The sequence below is a fragment of the Ciona robusta genome, chromosome 5 (genome assembly GCF_009617815.1).
Source record: "Ciona robusta chromosome 5, ASM961781v2".
Lineage (NCBI taxonomy): Eukaryota > Metazoa > Chordata > Ascidiacea > Phlebobranchia > Cionidae > Ciona > Ciona robusta.
The window spans coordinates 6,651,381-6,671,660 of record NC_143239.1 but is presented as its reverse complement, the minus strand read 5'-3'; the positions used below and the strand labels follow the sequence as shown (position 1 = coordinate 6,671,660).

General features: G+C 37.9%; 3 protein-coding genes across 4 annotated transcripts; 1 reads left to right on the top strand and 2 right to left on the bottom strand.

Moving 5' to 3' along the window:
- Window positions 1-215: 215 nt before the first annotated feature.
- LOC149736103 (fructose-bisphosphate aldolase C-like) lies at window positions 216-8,308 on the bottom strand. 2 transcript variants are annotated; one of them, XM_089878871.1, is made up of 9 exons: window positions 8,157-8,308; window positions 5,274-5,372; window positions 4,533-4,645; window positions 4,138-4,192; window positions 3,551-3,711; window positions 2,778-2,861; window positions 1,406-1,580; window positions 857-1,056; window positions 216-435 (listed from the first exon to the last, which is right to left on the bottom strand). In XM_089878871.1, exons 1-9 carry the CDS (start codon window positions 8,263-8,265, stop codon window positions 340-342), a joined length of 1,092 nt encoding a protein of 363 aa, XP_089734997.1. In that variant the 5' UTR covers window positions 8,266-8,308; the 3' UTR covers window positions 216-339. The 2 variants fall into 2 exon arrangements, with proteins under 2 accessions (XP_089734997.1, XP_089734998.1); XM_089878872.1 differs by lacking the exon at window positions 8,157-8,308 and adding an exon at window positions 6,386-6,561.
- On the bottom strand, window positions 8,304-9,924 carry LOC149736102 (activator of 90 kDa heat shock protein ATPase homolog 1-like). The gene has a single exon (XM_089878873.1). The coding sequence runs from the start codon at window positions 9,859-9,861 to the stop codon at window positions 8,830-8,832; it is 1,032 nt and encodes a 343-aa protein (XP_089734999.1). The 5' UTR covers window positions 9,862-9,924; the 3' UTR covers window positions 8,304-8,829.
- Window positions 9,925-12,491: 2,567 nt separating this feature from the next.
- Window positions 12,492-18,097, top strand: LOC149736101 (uncharacterized). The gene is made up of 8 exons (XM_089878874.1): window positions 12,492-12,973; window positions 13,342-13,413; window positions 13,708-13,796; window positions 14,068-14,124; window positions 15,259-15,415; window positions 15,563-15,661; window positions 16,196-16,382; window positions 16,795-18,097. Exons 1-7 carry the CDS (start codon window positions 12,561-12,563, stop codon window positions 16,248-16,250), a joined length of 942 nt encoding a protein of 313 aa, XP_089735000.1. The 5' UTR covers window positions 12,492-12,560; the 3' UTR covers window positions 16,251-16,382; window positions 16,795-18,097.
- The last annotated feature ends 2,183 nt before the right edge of the window (window positions 18,098-20,280 follow it).

Sequence of the window (20,280 nt, the reverse complement as noted above, 5' to 3'; positions counted from 1 at the left end):
CCTCATGCTCGCTGTCAAGTTATAACATGGATGTTTTCTTATACACCAGACACACATGGTGTATTCATACACCCCATGCTCACTGTCGAGTTGTAACATTGGTGTCTTCTTATTAATCTTATATATCAGACACACGTGGTATACTCACTACTAAACCTAATTACCTTGCTATTACTGCTCTACCCATACTGGAAATGACAAACGATACACAGATGTATTTTGCAAGATATATGGGTAATTTATTGAATTTACGACACATTACATGCAACAACATAATGTGAACTTTGCACCAAAAGCTGGGTAACTAATTAACGGTAAATATGACTGCATTTATGTTGTTTAATATTGGTGGTTTGCAACGTGAAGAGAACCTGCATCAGCTGCTGATGTTTCCATGCTGGCCTCGTATTTTCCCATGGCTGCGAGAGAGTTCATCTGAAAGGTGTAAGGGTGGTGGGTTAAGTACAAACAAATGAATGTAACTTAATTATACACCTCGTGCCCGCTTAAGAGCTACCACAAATGTAACTCAATTATCCACGCATGGCGGGGTAACGACAGTCGTTATAACACAGGTGTTCTGTTTCATACACCTCTTGCCTGCTTACGAGTTACCATATATGTAACTTATTTAACCCCCTATGGGGGGACAACAACAGTCGTTATAACACCGGTGTTTTAAGTAACCAGTATGTAGCTTTGTGTTGTTCAAGTGTCATTCGCAAGAACATACACGCCCACAACAGTGGCAGCATTAAGTCTTGAACCTGGTATCCTTTGGTTTAATCAATCAAAAGTTACACGAGTTCGGAAACCACTGCTGTATATTATTTTACTAATACCAGAATAAACATACTTTAGCTCGGTGCATAAGAGCGTCCTGGGCAGCGGCAACATTCTCTGGCTTGCCTTTCCATGCCTTCAATACAGATGCTTGCAAAGCCCTTCCATAAGAGAAAGACAGGGCCCATGGTTTGAGAGCCTTCACTTGGTTAATAGCATTCAAATGGGCGGTGGCAGATGTCTCAGATTGCCCACCAGATAAGAAGGTAACTCCTGGGATGGAATATTATTGTAAGCACTAATGTTTTAGGAGGTTACAGGTTTAAAATTTAGTGGGGTCCATGTGGTAGCACCCTGGCATTCAACACTATAAATTAACCCATATAGAATAGAATGCCAGGTGTATACACTATATTGGGGTAATGGACCAACTCTGGCCTAAACCCCAAGTCCCATGGCATGCCTCACTGTAGGACCTCACCCATATAGAATAGAATGTGCATATACAATGTTGGGGTAATGGGCCATCTCTGGCCTAAACCCCAAGTACCATGGCATGCCTCACTGTAGGACCTCACCCATATACACCAATAGTAATAGTATTGGTACATAATGTACTAACCTGGCATGGCTGGTGGTACGGTACGTCGCAGAGCTGTGACAGTTGCAACTGCCACCTCCTCTGGTGTGTATTGAACTGTGCAGTCGTGACCGGCTGTCACCATATTTGGCTTAAGCAGTGTTCCCTCCAAGTAGACATGGTGATCATTCAATGCTTTGTAGCATGCAGCGAGAACCTGTGGTTGGGAAACACTGGATTAGTTTCTAAATGTGTCCATTACCCCAACACTATAACGATATAAGAGTAAGGTCTCTTCAGTGTTGCACACATGAGAGCTAGGGTACAGGTATATTACTTTTAAATAGATTTAGTGCATAGTAATAGTTATATGTTTCTGTTATTGACACAATATTACAGACTGTGTTGGTGTAATGGCCAACTGTGGCCTAAACCGATGAGGAGCTCACCCATATAGAAACTAGTTGTTTGCCTACACATAAGTATCCCATTACATGTTGTATAACATAGTCTACGTGACTTATGGCAGACACACAAACACCCTTATGACATCATACACTGATATAACAGGAACAGACAAGCTAATGATATTAACAATCTGCTGTAAAAAGCAGAACTAACAAGTAACAATACTTAATCTGCTTAATGAAAAACATAATTAGTCTTACTATAATATATTTTATATTTAGAAATTTAGAATATTTATTACACTTTAGGGACAAAGTTTTATACAAAAATGCGTTTTATTTAATAGTTCATACACTTAATGACTAACAATATTCGAATATTGAAAACAATTTATGGTAGATAGGCTATAAATCGTAGTTGTTGAGTTGATAATATATCTGTATTTAATACAATAATATATCTAAATAAATTCTAGTAACCTTTAAAGTTAGGTTAAATTTCTAGTTCCACAAGTTTCACACAACAGGATGTTGAGTTTAGTTTCAACCCAATGTTTAAGCATTGCTATGTAACTATTGGTTTAAATTTTAGAGGCGTGTCACTAAACCAACCAATCAGAGCATTGCACATAACAGGGAGAAAATACCAGACAAAAATGTGAAACGTCAGCATTTTAGTTTTGGTACAGAACTCAAAATATAGCATTGAAATTTTTAGGAAATATTTTTGTAAAACATGGAACAGTTTTGGAAGAATGTTCTGCATAGCAAATTTGCTTTACATAAACATGTGAAAATAACTGAAGATAAGGAAGTACAAGCACTGCATAGATCCATAACCATGTATACATCAACACAAAAGTGAGTAAACTTAGATGCTTATGGTTAAAATATATGTTATATAATGTTTATAAACCGGTACTAAATACAATCACCGAACAAACATGGTATAATATCTGTTATATTTTCATTGACTTTTAATATAATTTACCAACAAACGTTTTTACCTTCTCAGTGACCTCCTGGCATCTCTCTAGTGTGTGGTTTCCATCGGGAAGAATCTCCGGCTCAACAATTGGGACGATTCCATTCTGTTAAAGAAACTGGTTAGTTATTTTTGATATCAAGGGTTTTAAACACAACATGGTATCAGCGCCTACCAACAGCAAAGCCTACTAAAAGGTAATTAACATTATATAGGTTTAATGGTTTATACAGAACCAACAATTGCCCACTAAACAAATAGAGCATTCATCAAAGTATCTACATTATAAGTTTAATGAGCCATAAACAGCTAAACATCCGCCTACTAACAGCAAAGCTTATGTTAAGGTAGTTCACCTAATAGGTTAGATAATACACAACTACACAGTAACAAACACCTAAATAAACAGCAGAGCCTACTAACAGCAAAGCCTACTAAACAGTTGTTACCATTATATATTATCAATGATCTAGACCAGTGCTCTTCAACCAGTGTACCCTAGGATGCCCCAAAATATGCCAGGAGTGCACCAGTACAAAAGTGTATACAAGGGTGCATCACAAACTTCAACAATTTTCAGTAATAATACTCAGTTTTGAACATTTTTACCATATTTTGCCATTTTTCTACAGTTTTTTTTATATGAATTCCGTATCTTGCATCACTGGGAATTGCGAAACGTCATTAGTTTTACGTTAAAGCAATCAGGGGTGCATGAGTTTGTCGCAACAACTTTAGGGGTTCACCAACCCATAAAAGGTTGAAGAGCACTGATCTAGACACAAGTACACGCACCTGTTGGCAGATAGAAGCATATCGTGCGAGCACGTTTGCATTCTCATCGATGGCAAGCTGTGAAGGAGTGCTGTCAGTTATCTTGAGCACGCATCTCCACTTAGCAAAGTCACACCCATCAGCTTTGTATTGGGCGCAACGATCACCCAATCCATCGAGGCCTAAGGGGTAAAGGGGGGTTATAGATATGAGTTATATTCCATTCTATATGGGTTATATGGGTTAATTTTAAGTGTTAATTGTATATGGGTGTTAACTTTAACTGTTATATTATATATAAGTGTGAATTGTAAGTGTTATACTCTATATGGGCGTTAATTATAAGTGGTATATTGTATATGGGCAGCGTGTGGGTGTTGCGCGCCGGGAAAACTGCCGTAAAAATATAAATGCAAACCGGTATCGGCCGGATTTTTATTTTTTACATGCCTGTATAAGGGTGTTAATTTTAACCGTTATATTATATATAGGTGTGAATTGTAAGTGTTATATTCGATATGGGTGTAACAGGTAGGTGTTATGTTCTATATGGGTGTTATTGTAAAGTGCTATGTTCTATAATGGTGTGGTTCTGGGCAATGTCTCACCTTGAGTTGTTGTCTCATCTTTTGTTCCAAGAAGCTTCACAACTCCCTTGTCAACCTGTGTGAAGGTTTAACATTAAAATGGTAAATTTAAGATGGTACAAAGAACTTGAATTTTGGTTGTTGTTTTAGGTAGCACTTGGTGTATTCTGTTATGATGCAACGAGAATCGTCCAACAATATGAGTGGTAGATCAAGGCCAGATTCACACAATACATTACAAAGTATATTCAGCAGGAGTATTGGACCTTTTTTTGTTAATACAAGCAATAAATAACCCACTTATTCGCACCAGACAACCATTTTTGCGATCGCGTAAAGAAATGTTTCAAAACAGAGTTCGCCCACCTTGTGAATTCATGTATACCCTGATCAGAGTTATGGAATAATTTCTTTACCTTAATACCGATGGCAATGCCTTTTTCTACCATGAGATCTTTGAGAAGTTTGCCGTTATCATCCTTCTGGTACAAAGTTTCATGAAACAAGATGATTCCTCCAAGATATTCCGCTGTTTGAAATAAATTGTTAAAATAAGGAGCACTTGCGGGTCATATTGGGGAAAGATAGTTTTCTTTTATTGTTTTATTCTAAACCGTTAATAAATTGTTCAACTAAAAGTCATGTCTCCCTATCCACACACTGCATTAGCTGCAGCAACTCGACTGTGGGCATGGGAGTGGCAACCATGGATAAGTCACTCAAGTTCCAACCCACGAGAATATAAATGACCAAACTAACCAAAAGTCATGTCTGCTTATCCACACACTGCAATAGTTTCAGCAACTCGACTGTAGACATGGGAGTGGCAACCATGGATAAGTCACTCAAGTTCCCACCCACGAGAATATAAATGACCAAACCAACCAAAAGTCATGTCTGCTTATCCACACACTGCAATAGCTTCAGCAACTCGACTGTGGGCATGGGAGTGGCAACCATGGATAAGTCACTCAAGTTCCCACCCACAGGATATAAATGACCAAACCAACCAAAAGTCATGTCTGCTTATCCACACACTGCAATAGCTTCAGCAACTCGACTGTGGGCATGGGAGTGGCAACCATGGATAAGTCACTCAAGTTCCCACCCACGAGGATATAACTGACCAAACCAACAAAAAATACAACAATACTTACAAATATCCGCGTTGGTAGACATCAACAATTGTCTGTACTGACGTCGGTTTTCTTCAATGTTTTCCACCTTGATCATGTCCAAGCGCTTTCCCATTGTTCCTAATGCAACAATGGTTGGTTAAATGATGTTAAAATGCTAAGTGATGTTGTCTATGTGTTATAAAGGGCAATAATAAACAGGGGGCACCTAGAATGGCAAAATTAAAAACTTTTTTAAAAAGTAAAAAAAAATAATTACATTTTTTTGTTTTACAAAATATAGTTGTGTAACCTGGTTCTTTGTTTTAAAATTCAATATTTCCCAATATACAAAGCTTGGTCAACCATTTTGTGAAAAAGTGGGTTTCTAAAAAAAGTTCGCCTGGTACCCTTTAATAAACTACTGAAGTTTAAACTAATGAAATAGTTTATGGTTTAAGCTGTGCAGCGTTAAGTAGTCATTGTCATTCAGTATGTAATGCAGTGGGCAGTGGCGGACATCCTGGGGATGCGTGGAGGGCAGTCGCACCCCGAAAAACGACATTATTATAAAAATGATAAATTTGCAAGGTATTAAAATGGTTAAGTTGCCATACAAGTTGGTTTTGCTCCCAAATAATTTGGATTTGCCCGCCACTGACAGTAATCGCATCAATTAATAACAACTCACATAATCACACTACTAACTTTCATGCACAACACACAATAAAACATTTAATAAACAACAACAAACAGCAAAGAGATTAAGAAGACTCGATCATCCATTGCATAAGTGTATTGATTGGAAACAAACTTAATTCGATTTTTTCCAATATCTTGATTGTATTGATCTTATAGTAAAAGAAATTCTCTGCTTGATTAATTTCTTGACTCACCATTGAACAAATACAACCATAGGCACCAAACTTTGAACAGCAGGGGGGGTTGGCCAATTCTGGCCTATTTGTCAAGTCTTATGATGTGTCACACTGTAGGCCTTCACCAACGTAGAACAGATAAGTGGGCTTAGACTCACAATCATGTGCAAAAACTTCACTTTATTGTCTGTTTTAGTCACTGATTTATGCAGTGAAATTCCCGGGGGAAACCTGCCCCCCTGCCTCCCCAGGTTTGGTGCCTATAGTTCCACCTACCAGTGCTCTCATCCGCTGCAAGGATTCCATGCCCGGATTTAATTATTCTTGAACATACATCTCGAAGTTGTGCTTTTTCTTGGTCAGTCAAACTGGTGGCCATGATTGTTTAAGTGCAGACACTTGGGACTAACTAACTAACAAATTACCTTCGCAAAAACAGTCGGATTTTTAAGTTAAAACAATTAGGGCCCAAAACCATAAGGGGAAAGTTAGGAGTGCCTGGGTGTCAGGTTTCCAAACTTTTAAAACAAAGATGACATCATATGTTTTAACTTTTAACACCCAAGTTTTAAATCTAAAAACAAGCAGAGCCAAAGTATATTGCATTCACCACATTAATCAATGAGGTTTCCTATGTTTGACAAATATGAGTGTAACTGTATTTTAACAATGTCATCCCAGCTTTTACCCTGCTGTTAGGTATTTATACAAACATGAAGAAGTATATTGCATTCACCTATAATTTTAATTTTATTTTAACAATGTCAACCCAAAGGCACAGATATTTCCAAAAACTCAAAAACCCAAAGCCCAAAATGCTAATATAAACTGGGTAACTAGTCCTATAATCCCTGTGCTAATATTTAAGGTTATTGAAATTGCTGACTTGTGCTTGGTTAATAAGTTGGCAAAGTCCAAAGGTTAAGGTCACATAGACATACAACCCTAAACCCTCTTTATATATTTATCCAGTGTTGTATTGGTTTAAAGTATACCGGCTGCCGTAAAATATAATGAAGCTATTGTTCTAACATCCCCCTAATTGAACAAACTTAATTGTTTCCGTTTTACCGATTAAATTACAGGTATCTGGTTATGGTATAACATTTGTATTAACATCTTTGTGTTAATTAGGTATTAGTTGTTGTGGGTTGGATTCTTTATATTAAACAATCACTTCAAATACAACAATTAAACATGCTATAAAAGCAAGCAGTAAGCACTAACAGTTATTGTTATTAAATCTAGCTTAAAAATCCTGTCAAAACTAAAACTAATTACAAATTCTTGTTTTTAAAATCCAGTTGAAACTAAAACTAACTAAAAATTAGGGATTTTAAAGTCCTGTTTAACCTAACTTAAATAACTTTAAATTATATATAAACTGGTGCCTAATAAATTAATAAATGACCCTTCAAAAAATCGAAACCATTGTCCACATGGACGACTTCCTGGGCAAGCATACAACGTATACTGACATGAGGGCACAATCACTGGTAAACCAGAGCAAACAAACTGCCTTTTTCTAACTTTGCCTCGAGCAAAATCAACATTTACTTTGAAAGCTTGCGCAAGAATACAGTGTCGGCACAAAACTTAAGCTGCATTCCATCATATACTGTACATGTAAAACACATCATACTCCACAATCTATTCTCTTACTGTAATAATTCAAACACTCATGCTCACACTGCATTACTGAAGGCATGACTTGCACTAAGCTTTAAATAATACATTTCTGCATGGCTGGGTTTCAAAATTGAAAGCTATATTTAAACTGGAGCTAGGACCTGTGATCTAAGTATTGTGGGGACTTTATATTACGGGGTATAACATGGGTGAAATGCTACATATAAAGTGAAGGTGAACACAGGTCTCATGCTTTGAAGTTGAAAATAGCTAAAACTAGCAATCAAGCTTATTTTAAATAAACTGCAAATGAAGCTGCAAAACTTTTAGTGAATCTGCGTTAAGATTGAAAAGCGGAACTAAAACACAGCATGAAATATCGCAATATTTCAAAGCAAACTGAAAATTGAACATAAACCTGATGATTCATCTGCTGCTAGAATCCCACGTCCACCTTTGACAATGTTTTGGGCAATATCTGACAATTCCTTCTTTTGCACATCGCTTAGCTCGGTTAGGTTCGACATTTTTAATTACAGCGTGTTGTCTTTGTTAACTAAAAGAGTTCCTGAAAAAGATGAAGTTGGTTATCTAACGGACAATTATAAAACCAGATGTACTTGTAGCAGCTTAACTTTGCTAGGTTTGCATTTGGCTCAGAATGTACCAAGGAATTCACAAAAAAGGGAATCAGCTTAATTTTAAAACATTTTTTTGGGTAAGGTACAAAACCAGAAGTGCAGAGCAGTAAACATATTTATTTCATGCCTTGTGGTGGGCACCAAACCACCTTAATAGAATTACAGGACTCTAATTCAACTAACACAAAAGTTTTGCCAACACACAAGTTTTCCTAACACGTAATTTTCAAGTCAATACAAAAATGGAAACATTGGAAATGTTGAACTAGAAACACTTATACATGAATTTCATGTGGAATAAATTATACAAAATAGTTTTTACTGAAATATAACGCCAGGTTTAAAGCATGAACTGTCTCTTTTTAACCAACCACTAAGCCTAGTGCGAGGAAATTTCACTGAGATTTGAATTATTCGAAACAGATTGAAATATTGTTCCAGCAAGAGTCATTATAAAATCTGTGACCCGTATCCAAATGTCATCTTTATAGCGGTCCAGTAATAATTCCTCCAGCCCATCCTGGTGGCTTCCACTTGCTCCTGGGGAACTCCAAGCTGTTCTAATTTTACTTCCGTTCCATCAGGTTTTTGAGTAAAAGTGAGCGTCGCGTTGGAGAAATGTGCGTTGGGCCATGACTTGAACCGCCACCTCATAGAGATCTTTTTGTCTTGAATGATTTCCGTGAAATCTCCGGTTACATTTCCGTCAAAAAGCGAAAATCTTCCACCAGTTGAAGCATCTTCTTCTACAGGACTCCTGGACCAAGCCCGCACCCGATCTTTTAACGTCAGTGTTTTAAACAACTCCTGAACGTCGGTCATAAACTTTTCGGTCATCATCAACTTTTTAGTGCTGATTTTAGTTCCAGCAGTTTTCGGTTCAACTGGCTTACTCTGAACCTGGTTTACCAAATTCAAATCATTTAAATCCAGCTCCACATTCTTTGCCTTTCCAACACCCTGTGTTTGGTTTGTTGGTAATTGTAACGACTTTGCGAAATCGTGGCGCAAACAATCAATATACTCTTGCAGGCGCTGCCGGATTAAATAAGTTCCTCGTTTCCGCATAAGATCTTTAAGCTCCCGACATTCTCTTTGATCTTTCCCGAACTTCACATCCACGTCGACATCGCAAACATCGTTTTCTTCGCTTAAGTTTGGAATCTCAAGTTCCCCTTTGTATATGATGTCACTTCCTGTCATTGAGCCTTTCCATTTCGCCTTCACGTTAAACTCATAGAAACAAATCAGTTTCTTCTTCCGATTACTGACCGAAGCCTCCCCAGTACACTCATGCACTTCATGGACAACACAAGAGCCCATCCCCTCTTGTTCGACTTTCAAATTCAGCAGCAAATCTTTCACTTTTTTTCTCGACCATTCCGTAGCGTCTCTTTCCCTCCAGTGCCAGTTATTAACATTATGAGCATCCGACCTTTCTTCCACAATCCACCTCGGGTCTCCCTCTCCCCATTTTGCCATATTTAAAGTTAAATTGCCTAAGTGTGCTAGGTAAAAGTAAATGTTTAGAAACAAGAACAAAATAAAAAAGGATTTCTGAGTAAAATAAAACTTTGCAAATTTTTAATAAACATGTTAAAAGTGTAACGTATTCTTTGTTGTAACGTATATTCGTTGTTGTAAGGTATTCTTTGTTGTGTCTGTGTGCGCTTTGAGTTGCATCTAGCGGACATCCGGTTCTGCATAGTCTGGAATCTAAATAACCTTAGTTTTCTCGGTCATTATATTTTGGACACGCTAGCGAGCGGTCCGTTGTAAACCGCAGCCTAGAATACCGACATAATAAAAGCTCTGATTGTGACAAGTTTGTTACAAAAGTAATAAATACCAGGTTTCTAAGTATACTACACACTACACAGGAAAAGTACAGGTTAAGAAACAAAAAACCAACCAACAAAACGATTTTGGGTAAAATGTAACTTCCCAATATTTACAATAAATTGCCTAAGTGTGCTACACTGTAAAAAACTGGGTTACCAAAATAAATTGAATTAGCTGATAATGAGCCAACTGTTCTAAAGCGGTTTGGGCACTAGGGAAGAATTCGGTGCTAGTGAAGAATCTTCTCCCCCCCACCTTATTTGCTAAGCACTTACCCCTAACCCCTAGGTTAGGGGGTTAGGTGTTGATGGTTAGGGGGTTAGTGGTTATAGGGGTTAGTAGTTAGTGGTTATAGGGGTAAGGGGTTCGTGGTTAGCAAATAAGGTGGGGGGAGAAGATTCTTCACTAGCACCGAATTCTTCGGTACATAGCAGAATAGGCTGGTGAAAAGTGTTACAGGTTGGTGGTTAGGGGTTGATGGTTAGAAGTGGTTATAGGGGTTAGTGGTTAGCAAATAAGGTGGGGGAAGGATTCTTCACTAGCACCGCGAATTGGTTAATCAGGAAACAGTATTACCAATTAACTATGTACGCATTTTTTCGTAACCATTTACCTGCGCATTTTTCTAAATCAAAATTGCGCGGATTTAGCAACTCCTGATTCTTAATCCGTTCAAACGCGATTGCTATTAATAACGTTGGTTAATTCTTGTCTAACAACATTTTTTACAAACTTATAATCTCCTTTCTTCAACAAATAAAGTTCTGCTTCGTTTTCCTAAAACTTTAGAAACTTTTTGTTTACGTTGATCTAATGATCTTTAAACATTTAAACGCACACGAGTCTATAAAACTAACAATAAACACACACAGTGCTTATATATATATAAGTCGTACGACCTCCATAGACACCCAGCTACACAAACGACCTTCGATTAGTTTAACACGTCTTAAGTTGTCAACACGAAACAGCTGCAAACCATCACGCCACAAAACGTCCTCTACTCACCTATGTGGAAAATACTGGCCGAAATTTCGGGAACGATCTTAAGATGGCGCTGTTTTAAAAAATTTTAACCCAAAGTTACGACAGAAATAAATTTTATGAGTTTTTTTTACAAAAACGAAGAAATTTGAGACTTGTCTATTAAATAAGGCCTATTATGACGAAATTAAACAGTGTGAAATTGTATGCAAATTTAAATTCAACTTTCAAATTCCATATTATATATGTCTAAACTGTTTTTACAAAAAAATACCCTCATAAACATAATTAGCATAATAATACCATTTACTTTATTTTTTCTTTAAATACAAAAGCGAAGTTCAAAATGGTATACAGAATCGAAATTACGGAAGTAGCAGCAAAACGACGGTTGTTAAAACACGCCATGGTAAAAGAAAGAAAAGCAAAAGTACCGCACTATATAAAAGTCATGTCCCAAAGATTTTTTATAAATAGAAGTCTAAAAATATACTTTACCAAATTTTGAATTGTTTGTGTAAGTTTTGTGAACGAGGTGCTTCTACCAAACAAAGAAATGGGGATTACCCGCAAAAACATAGCGGGAAATCACCCGGTTCGTATGCTTATATACTAACATAGCAGTTGTACGTGCTATATAAGTACAAGCAAATAGCTTTCGATAGGTATTAGCTGAGTAAAAGTAGGCCTGCATGATTTTAGGTACAAGGGTACAGGAGTTGCTATGTATGTAAATAAGTTATATAGTTTTTAAAGCTATTTTAAAAGCAGGCCTTATTCAGTATGTACTTCGTTACTTTTGTAGTATGTTGTTGACTATTTAGAACACGCTAGCTGATTGCTAAGTTAAAGCATCGTGGGCTTATGGTTCATGTAGTATATATTACCATGTTGCTAAAAGTGGTTTAACATATATCGTTGTTGTAGAACCCACGCTTTTATCTGACACTTTTACTCAATAAGTTTTTACTTGTGGTATCGTGTTTTAAAGGCTGTAGTTTTGAAGCTGTTTTTCTTTCCGTTGATTTAATAACCTGATCTTCGTTACTGTATATATTATAAGTGATATATAATGTGTGGGGAAGACGGGACACCTTTAGCACATAATATTCAAATATCCTGATCGTGTTTTAAACAATTAACAACGGTCTATGGTAGTCGTGGCGATTAGGATTTATAATTCTTTGAATGTTCTTTGTTTGCTAACGAATAAGACAAAAATAAAAAAGGTGTCCCATCTTTCCCCACACTAATATAAATAAAAGGTTGTATTATCTTTTTTTGAACAGTTAAATAAAATTGTAATTATGCCTTTGCTAGGTTTTTAGTTTTAGTTCACAGTACCGATTATTACAATGGACGCAGAAGTCACAAACTTAAAAATCCTCCCATCAGAAATAAGAGGCGTCCGATCTTCGTTATGTTGGCGGGCAGATCTTGTGGATATTTCGACTGCATTGTTTAAAGGAATCCCAGAAAACTTTTTAACGTCCGTTGTTCGAAACGGTGGAGTTTCCTCCGCGATCTGTTTCGCTGTATACCGTGTTTATCCGGATGCTTTATTACGTAACTTCCATTCGGCCGGAGATTCTGGGATGAAATTTACCATCGATAAAGGAGGTCGCCTTCTTGATGACGTCAAAGCTGGGAGGGCTGATGACGTCATTGGGACATTCTTAAAAAACTTGCCGACCTCCCTCGCGGATGAATATTACAATCTCTATGAAAATGGAAAACAGCTTCGATTTCGTTTATCTCCACAGAACAGGTCGGGACTTTGGTTTTACCTTGAATAAAAAAGTCGTTAGAATATATTAATATAGTTTACTCGGTTGAATGTAACCTTTAACCTCACATGGCAGGGAAACTAGAGTCGTTATAACACGGGTGTTCGGTTTCATACACCTCGTGCCAGCTTACAAGTTACCACGTATGTAACTTATTTATCCTAGCATGGCGGGGCAACGAGAGTCGTTATAACACAGGTGTTCTGTTTCATACACCTCGTGTTCGCTTACAAGTTACCACGTATATAATTTATTTATCCTCGCATGGCGGGGCAATGACAGTCGTTATAACACAGGTGTTCTGCACTTTAAGAATAAACAAGTTACATTTCGTTCCGTCTTGTTTCAGTGACAATTTGGAATCTACACATCACAGCAAACCAACAACACCTAACGAAATGCACTCAGAGTCATCTAAAAGGTGGGGTTAAAAAGTGCTCCGAAAGTTGTTAAAAAGTGCCCCTGATAAAACAACAAACTATGTATGACTACCACAAATAGTATCAGGTGGGGTAAGACGGGACACCTTCAGCACATAGTATCTACACTATTAACAGGGGCCTATAAGAGTCGTGGCGTTACGGGTTTGTAATTCTTTGATGTTCTTTGTTTACTACCACATGAAAAAAGAAAATAGATTAAAAAGGTGTCCCATCTTCCCCACTTTACTATATTTATCGTTATCAAGGTTTTTTAATTGTTTTGGATTTTGCAGTACCACGGCGGATACAACAACTGCAACTAAACCGAAAGCGACCGAAAACCAAACGTCGACAAAAGAATCGACAAACCTTCAAACAACAGGTTAATCATTGAATATAATGAGATTGACGCATAATTATCATTGTGTGACCGGGAAACGACAGTCGTTATAACACGGGTGTTCTGTTTCATACACCTCGTGCCTATTTACCAGTTACCACGTATGTAACTTATTTATCCTCGCATGGTGGGGCAACGACAGTCGTTATAACACGGGTGTTCTGTTTCATACACCTCGTCCCTATTTACCAGTTACCACGTATGTAACTGTTTTTGCATTTTTTTCCCCTGACGCAAATTTATATAACTACAGACACACAGACTGCCGTATCAACACCTTTCATGTTCGACTTGCTAAGCCTTGCGGAAGGTAAGCCAATATATATATGTGTGTGCTATTTAGCAGTAAAGTATAAGGTGTATGAATACACCATGTGTGTCTGGTGTATAAGAAGACGTCCATGTTATAGCTCGACAGTGAGCATATAAGAAGACACCCATGTTATAACTCGATAGTGAGCATATAAGAAGACACCCAGCATGTTATAACTCGACAGTGAGCATATAAGAAGACACCCATGTTATAACTCGACAGTGAACATGAGACGTATGAATACACCATGTGTGCCTGGTGTATAAGAAGACACCCATGTTATAACTCGACAGCGAGCATGAGGTGTATGAATACACCATGTGTGTCTGGTGTATAAGAAGACACCCATGTTATAACTTGACAGTGAGCATGAAGTGTATGAATACACAATGTGTATCTGGTGTATAAGAAAACACACATGTTATAACTTGACAGTGAGCATGAGGTGTATAACCACACCATGTGTGTCTGGTGTATAAGAAGACACACATGTTATAACTCGACAGTGAGCATGAGGTGTATGAATACACAATGTGTATCTGGTGTATAAGAAGACACCCATGTTATAACTCGACAGCGAGCATGAGGTGTATGAATACACCATGTGTGTCTGGTGTATAAGAAGACACCCATGTTATAACTTGACAGTGAGCATGAAGTGTATGAATACACAATGTGTATCTGGTGTATAAGAAAACACACATGTTATAACTTGACAGTGAGCATGAGGTGTATAACCACACCATGTGTGTCTGGTGTATAAGAAGACACCCATGTTATAACTTGACAGTGAGCATGAAGTGTATGAATACACAATGTGTATCTGGTGTATAAGAAAACACACATGTTATAACTTGACAGTGAGCATGAGGTGTATGAATACACCATGTCTGTCTGGTGTATAAGAAGACACACATGTTATAATTTGACAGTGAGCATGAGGTGTATGAATACACCATGTGTGCCTGGTGTATAAGAAGACACCCATGTAATAACTCGACAGTGAGCATGAGGTGTATGAATACACAATGTGTATCTGGTGTATAAGAAACACTCATGTTATAAGCTTTTAAGTGTATTGTTCACTATATGTATATACATGCAAGCTAGTTACATTGTTTTGCATTGCAGACGACGCCCACACGCTTTGGGAGTTGAAAGAATACAAACAAGCATTACCATTATTCGAAAAATGCATGGACAGTGTTGCAGGGAATGGACGAACAACGTTTCTTTTAAAGTTTGCATTCACTCTACGTCATTGTGGCCGGCTCGATGATAGTATGAGGTAGGAAAACAAACCACCCACGAAGTAACATACGTGGTAACTTGTAAGCTGGCACGGGGGGTATGAAACAGAACGCCCATGTTATAACGACTGTCGTTATCCCGCCTCGCGAAGGTAAATAAATTACATACGTTTATTTATATTCAGGTATTTCTCTGATGCGATACGACTGCTGAAAGATACGGCAGCTTCTGGTGACGAATTCAGCTCCAACTTTGCCGAAAGTATCAGAGAGATCGGCGAAAGGTAAATGAAGTCTATCTGCATGGTAACAATGAATGGATGCTTTTGATTTGTGTCTTTCTCGAGTGAAGAGGCAGTGACAGTTGTTATATATAACACGGTTGATCTGTTTCATACATCTCATGCTTGCTTACAAGTTACCAGTTATGTAATTTATTTATATCCTCGCATGGTGGGGCAACGACAGTCGTTATAACACGGATGTTCTGTTTCATACACCTCGTGTCCGATTACGAGTTCATACTTGTGGGACTTATTTATCCTCGCATGGAGGGGCAGTGACAGTCGTTATAACACGTCTGTTTTGTTTCAAATATTAGTATGTTGGGTTAAATCGGTTTATATTTCCATTCTCTTTTCTCGTCCCATTTGGTGGTAAACAAAGATTATTTACCGAATCATACAAACCGTCCATCCTCATTACCCCAAGAGCGCTGAAATTGTTAAGAACACATTTCTAGGAAACATGAGATATTATGTTATATATATATTTAGCTTATCGAACAGTATTGTATATTAAATCTATCATTCTTAAAGATACGCGCAGAGTTCCGCATTCTCCAGCGGCTTGGATCTACAATTGCTCAGCTGACATCTTTGAGCGATGCAGGAACGCGGACTCAGGCGCAACGGGGATTCTTAACTGCATGACTGGACTACAGAACATGGATATCCCACGTTTTAACGAACAACTTACGCAGTTTACTCGGCAGTCACTTATAAGGTACGAGTGCTGTGGTAGTATATAGTGCATACACGCAGGCCTTCACATAGGTAGTGGCTCGACGCTGCTACTATTGTGGGCGTATGTGTCCTTGGGCAAGACACTTAACCGCAATTTTCCCAACACAGTGGTCACTAATGGGTTGTATAAGCTGTCAGTCATACATAAAAATGATCACCCACAAAGTTACATACGTTGTAACTCGTAAGCTGACACGAGGTGTATGAAACAGAACACTCGTATTATAACGACGGTAGTTGCCCCAGCACCATGCGATGATAAATAAGTTACATACGTGGTAACTCGTAAGCGGGCACGAGGTGTATGAAACAGAACACCCGTGTTATAATGACTGTCGTTATCCCGCCATGTGAGGTTAAACAAGTAACATTCATTTATTTATTCATTCAAGGTTAACAGAAATGATCGAGCGAATATACAGAACAAGAAAATGCGAGACGTGGAAGTTAGGGACAGCGTATTCAAGGTTGGGGGACGATTACAGCAACGGGTATTTATATGACGACAAAATCCGGAGCCTCAAGAAGTGTTTAGAAGTTATGGAGGAAGGCTACGGCGCTGGGGCTCAGGACCACGCTGTGTATGGAATCAGCAGCCATAACCTTGCCGTGGAGTTTCTAAGAATGGAGAAGTTCGAAGAAGCTGAGGTTATGTTTTCTAAAGCATTGGAACGGCAGAAATCGGCAAAGGATTGGAGCTCTGACAGGAAAAAGGACAAATGTGTTAACAATACGATAAGACTACTTGCAAGCACACAACGGAGGCAACCGATATGAATGAATGTTATTGATCTACTTACAGTAGGGTGGGGGAAGATGAGACATATGTTCATTCTATTTTCTATTCTATTTTTCTATTCTATTTTCTCTTCCAATTTGGTAGTAAGCAAAAAAACATTCAAAAAATTATGAAACTGTATATTCACAACTCCCATGCACCGTTGTTAATTGTTTAAAACACGATCAGGATATTTGGATATTATGTGCTAAAGGTGTCCCATCTTCCCCCACCCCACTATATGTTCTATTTCTAAACCGTACTACGGTTACTGTACAGATACCAAGTATGAATGTAACTTACTTTATCCTCGCGTGGCCGGAAAACGACCGTCGTTCGTTTACCATGTATATGTAACTTTGTGAGTGTTTCATTTGCTTTTAGGTGATATTTTGCGCCGGCTTTTTTTCTGCTGTAAAATGTGTTTTGCGCAAGGATATCATACGCTTTTAAAATATTGTTGCTTTACTGAATGATTCCAACAGCTATTATCAAAACTTACGATATCTGTAATACGACGTTTCGTCTTGATTTATGTTTAAAAACAAATACGTCAGAACATTTCTTTCACACTTACAATGTACGGTCGTTGGGCGTTCATTTTCTATTTTTATACCGTAATAGGACGTTATTTTTGATTCATTTTTTATGCTGTAAATTAAAACATGTTAAGACAGTCTTATTATAAAGCTTAGTTGCCGTCATTGTTTTCTATTCGTCTCTTATATATCGTTGTCATTTATTTTTTAATTTTACTGATGTACGAGAAAATAGAATGAGAAGGTGTCCCATCTTTCCCACCCTACTAATGACATCATTAGTCTTTGCAAAAGAAACAAACATACATTGACTTCTGTATTAGAGAATATGGTCTTGTTATTGCAATCGGTGGAACAAATAAAACAATATTCCATATAGTTATGTGTATGTACACGCCAATACAATTGTGATGACCGTTAAAAATGAATTAAATAGAATTAACGTTGATGTATGCTATAGCAAGCCATTTTCCCAAGGTTTAGTCGCGAATCATTGTGAATTTAGTTTATTGCCTCACAATGTTAAACTGACGTCACAGCCAGTGTGCAATTTAATCCTTGAAGCTGATTGGTTAGATTGGTCACGTGACAGGCGCTTCGCACCAGCTGATTGCGCCCTCCTTGATTGCTTCGCGCATAAAACGGCTCTTCTTCATGGCGAGTTACCAGTTTAGATGAAGTTGGTTCCACACCAGGTTACAAGTTGGAAGGTTTTAGGAAGATTTCTTGCAAGACTTGAGTTAAGTATATTATTCGATTACATTTATAGTATTATATTATGGCATAGTATATTTACTATAACATATCGCTTCATTATACAGCAATCTTACTACATTACTTTATATATTTTATATCTAATTTTATGCTACAAGTTTTTTGCCTTTCGTTTTGAATGTAAATCCCGCGACGTTCTTTTTATTTTATTATTCAGTCTCGATGATTCTTTTTTTGACGTTACGCGCGACGTCACATAATATCTCGGTTCAAAATCGCCGCGTTCTATTACGTCACAATCCCACGTAGTGGTTTAAAATTCGTTCGCCGCGCTCGTGTTATTGTTACGTCATTAGTTTCGTTACGGCACCGCTGAACAACACGTGACTGGTCTACCCTTTCGTTTGGCGACGTTTTTTCCATGGGGCCCCATGCGCGTTTTGCGTTGACACGAGGCACATTACTTGTATATTCTAATTATATTTGCACTATGAGCGCGAAGGAAGAAGATCAAAGAATTGGTAAAGTATAAATCACAATTGACATTATTACGTACATAAGCTCTTTTCTAGAAACATCAACTATGTGACGTCACGAAGTGGTGATGACGCAACAGAAGAACCCACTTCGTAAGTTCATTGTTTTGTCACAAACTTATTTTGTTTTAAATATAATTTTAAAGTTGGACTTTGCAGAACATGGTATGTGACGTCACAGAGGATCAAGCGGGCCATGGCGCGAATGAAGAATAAAAGTAAATATGACGTTATAATATATAATCTGATTTAACAATTACACTTAGCAGAAGAATCCGCGAATACAGCTGCCGAAGAAAACGCATTTAAAAGGTATTGTATATCTGTGTTTATATTTAGTAATAAACGACAACTTTTAAATTAATTTATATGTGGAATAAACTTGAAGAATCAGTGAATTTTCAGTCTGTTACGTAAAACTACTACGTATAACTGTGACGTAACTATCCTACATTGCAGCCAAAGAACAAAGACGCCGATAAGGATACACGGTTTGAAGTTTGAGGTTTGAAGGGTATGCTGTGTGTTGTATGTGTGTCTTGTCTGCGTTGCTCTCCTTTATTCTGCTGGACCTAATGTTGCCAGCTATTTTTAGTCAGTCACTACTATAGTGCATTTTGCATGTCTATGAAATATATGCAATAAAACTATGTCGAACATCTTGCTGGATCCGATTTTGTTGTTGTACACTCTATTGTGTACTTCGTCTGCAAAGGTCGAAGCCTTTAGCGGTTCTGTATTGTCCTAATCGCTTGGTGAGAACGCTATGTTGGTACACAAATACTCGAGTAATATTAACACGCAGTATAATATGCGCATAAAGTTGATAGAAATCCATTTAATATACTGTAACATAAACTTTCCACTTGACATACTTTATATTAAAACGTCATGTAACGCGATTGGGACGATGGCCACGTCACAATTGCGCTACGACGTCGATACGGTGGGTCAGAGCATTGTCATGACCCTGCGTCCGGTGCGGTTACGTCAGTTTTGATTGAGTTACTTAACGGTTAGGGTGTTGCGTCGATGTCGCCGCCAGTGATGCTACGCTCGGTCTTGGGTCACTGTCAATGCGGTTCGTAACAACCTGACGCAGTTTTGTAACGTAACGGTCGATGCGGTGCGTTACACCCAGACGTTATTATATTGTGTGAAGATTCGACGAGAGTATCGCGGTACCAACATGGCGACTTACCTTTTGATTGGGACATGCGGAGCTGTTGTTGGCTTCGACTCCTTGCGGTCGGACATTCAATATGGTGTACTCTGCAGATGATTATCCTTCGGGATTTGAACCATATTTTA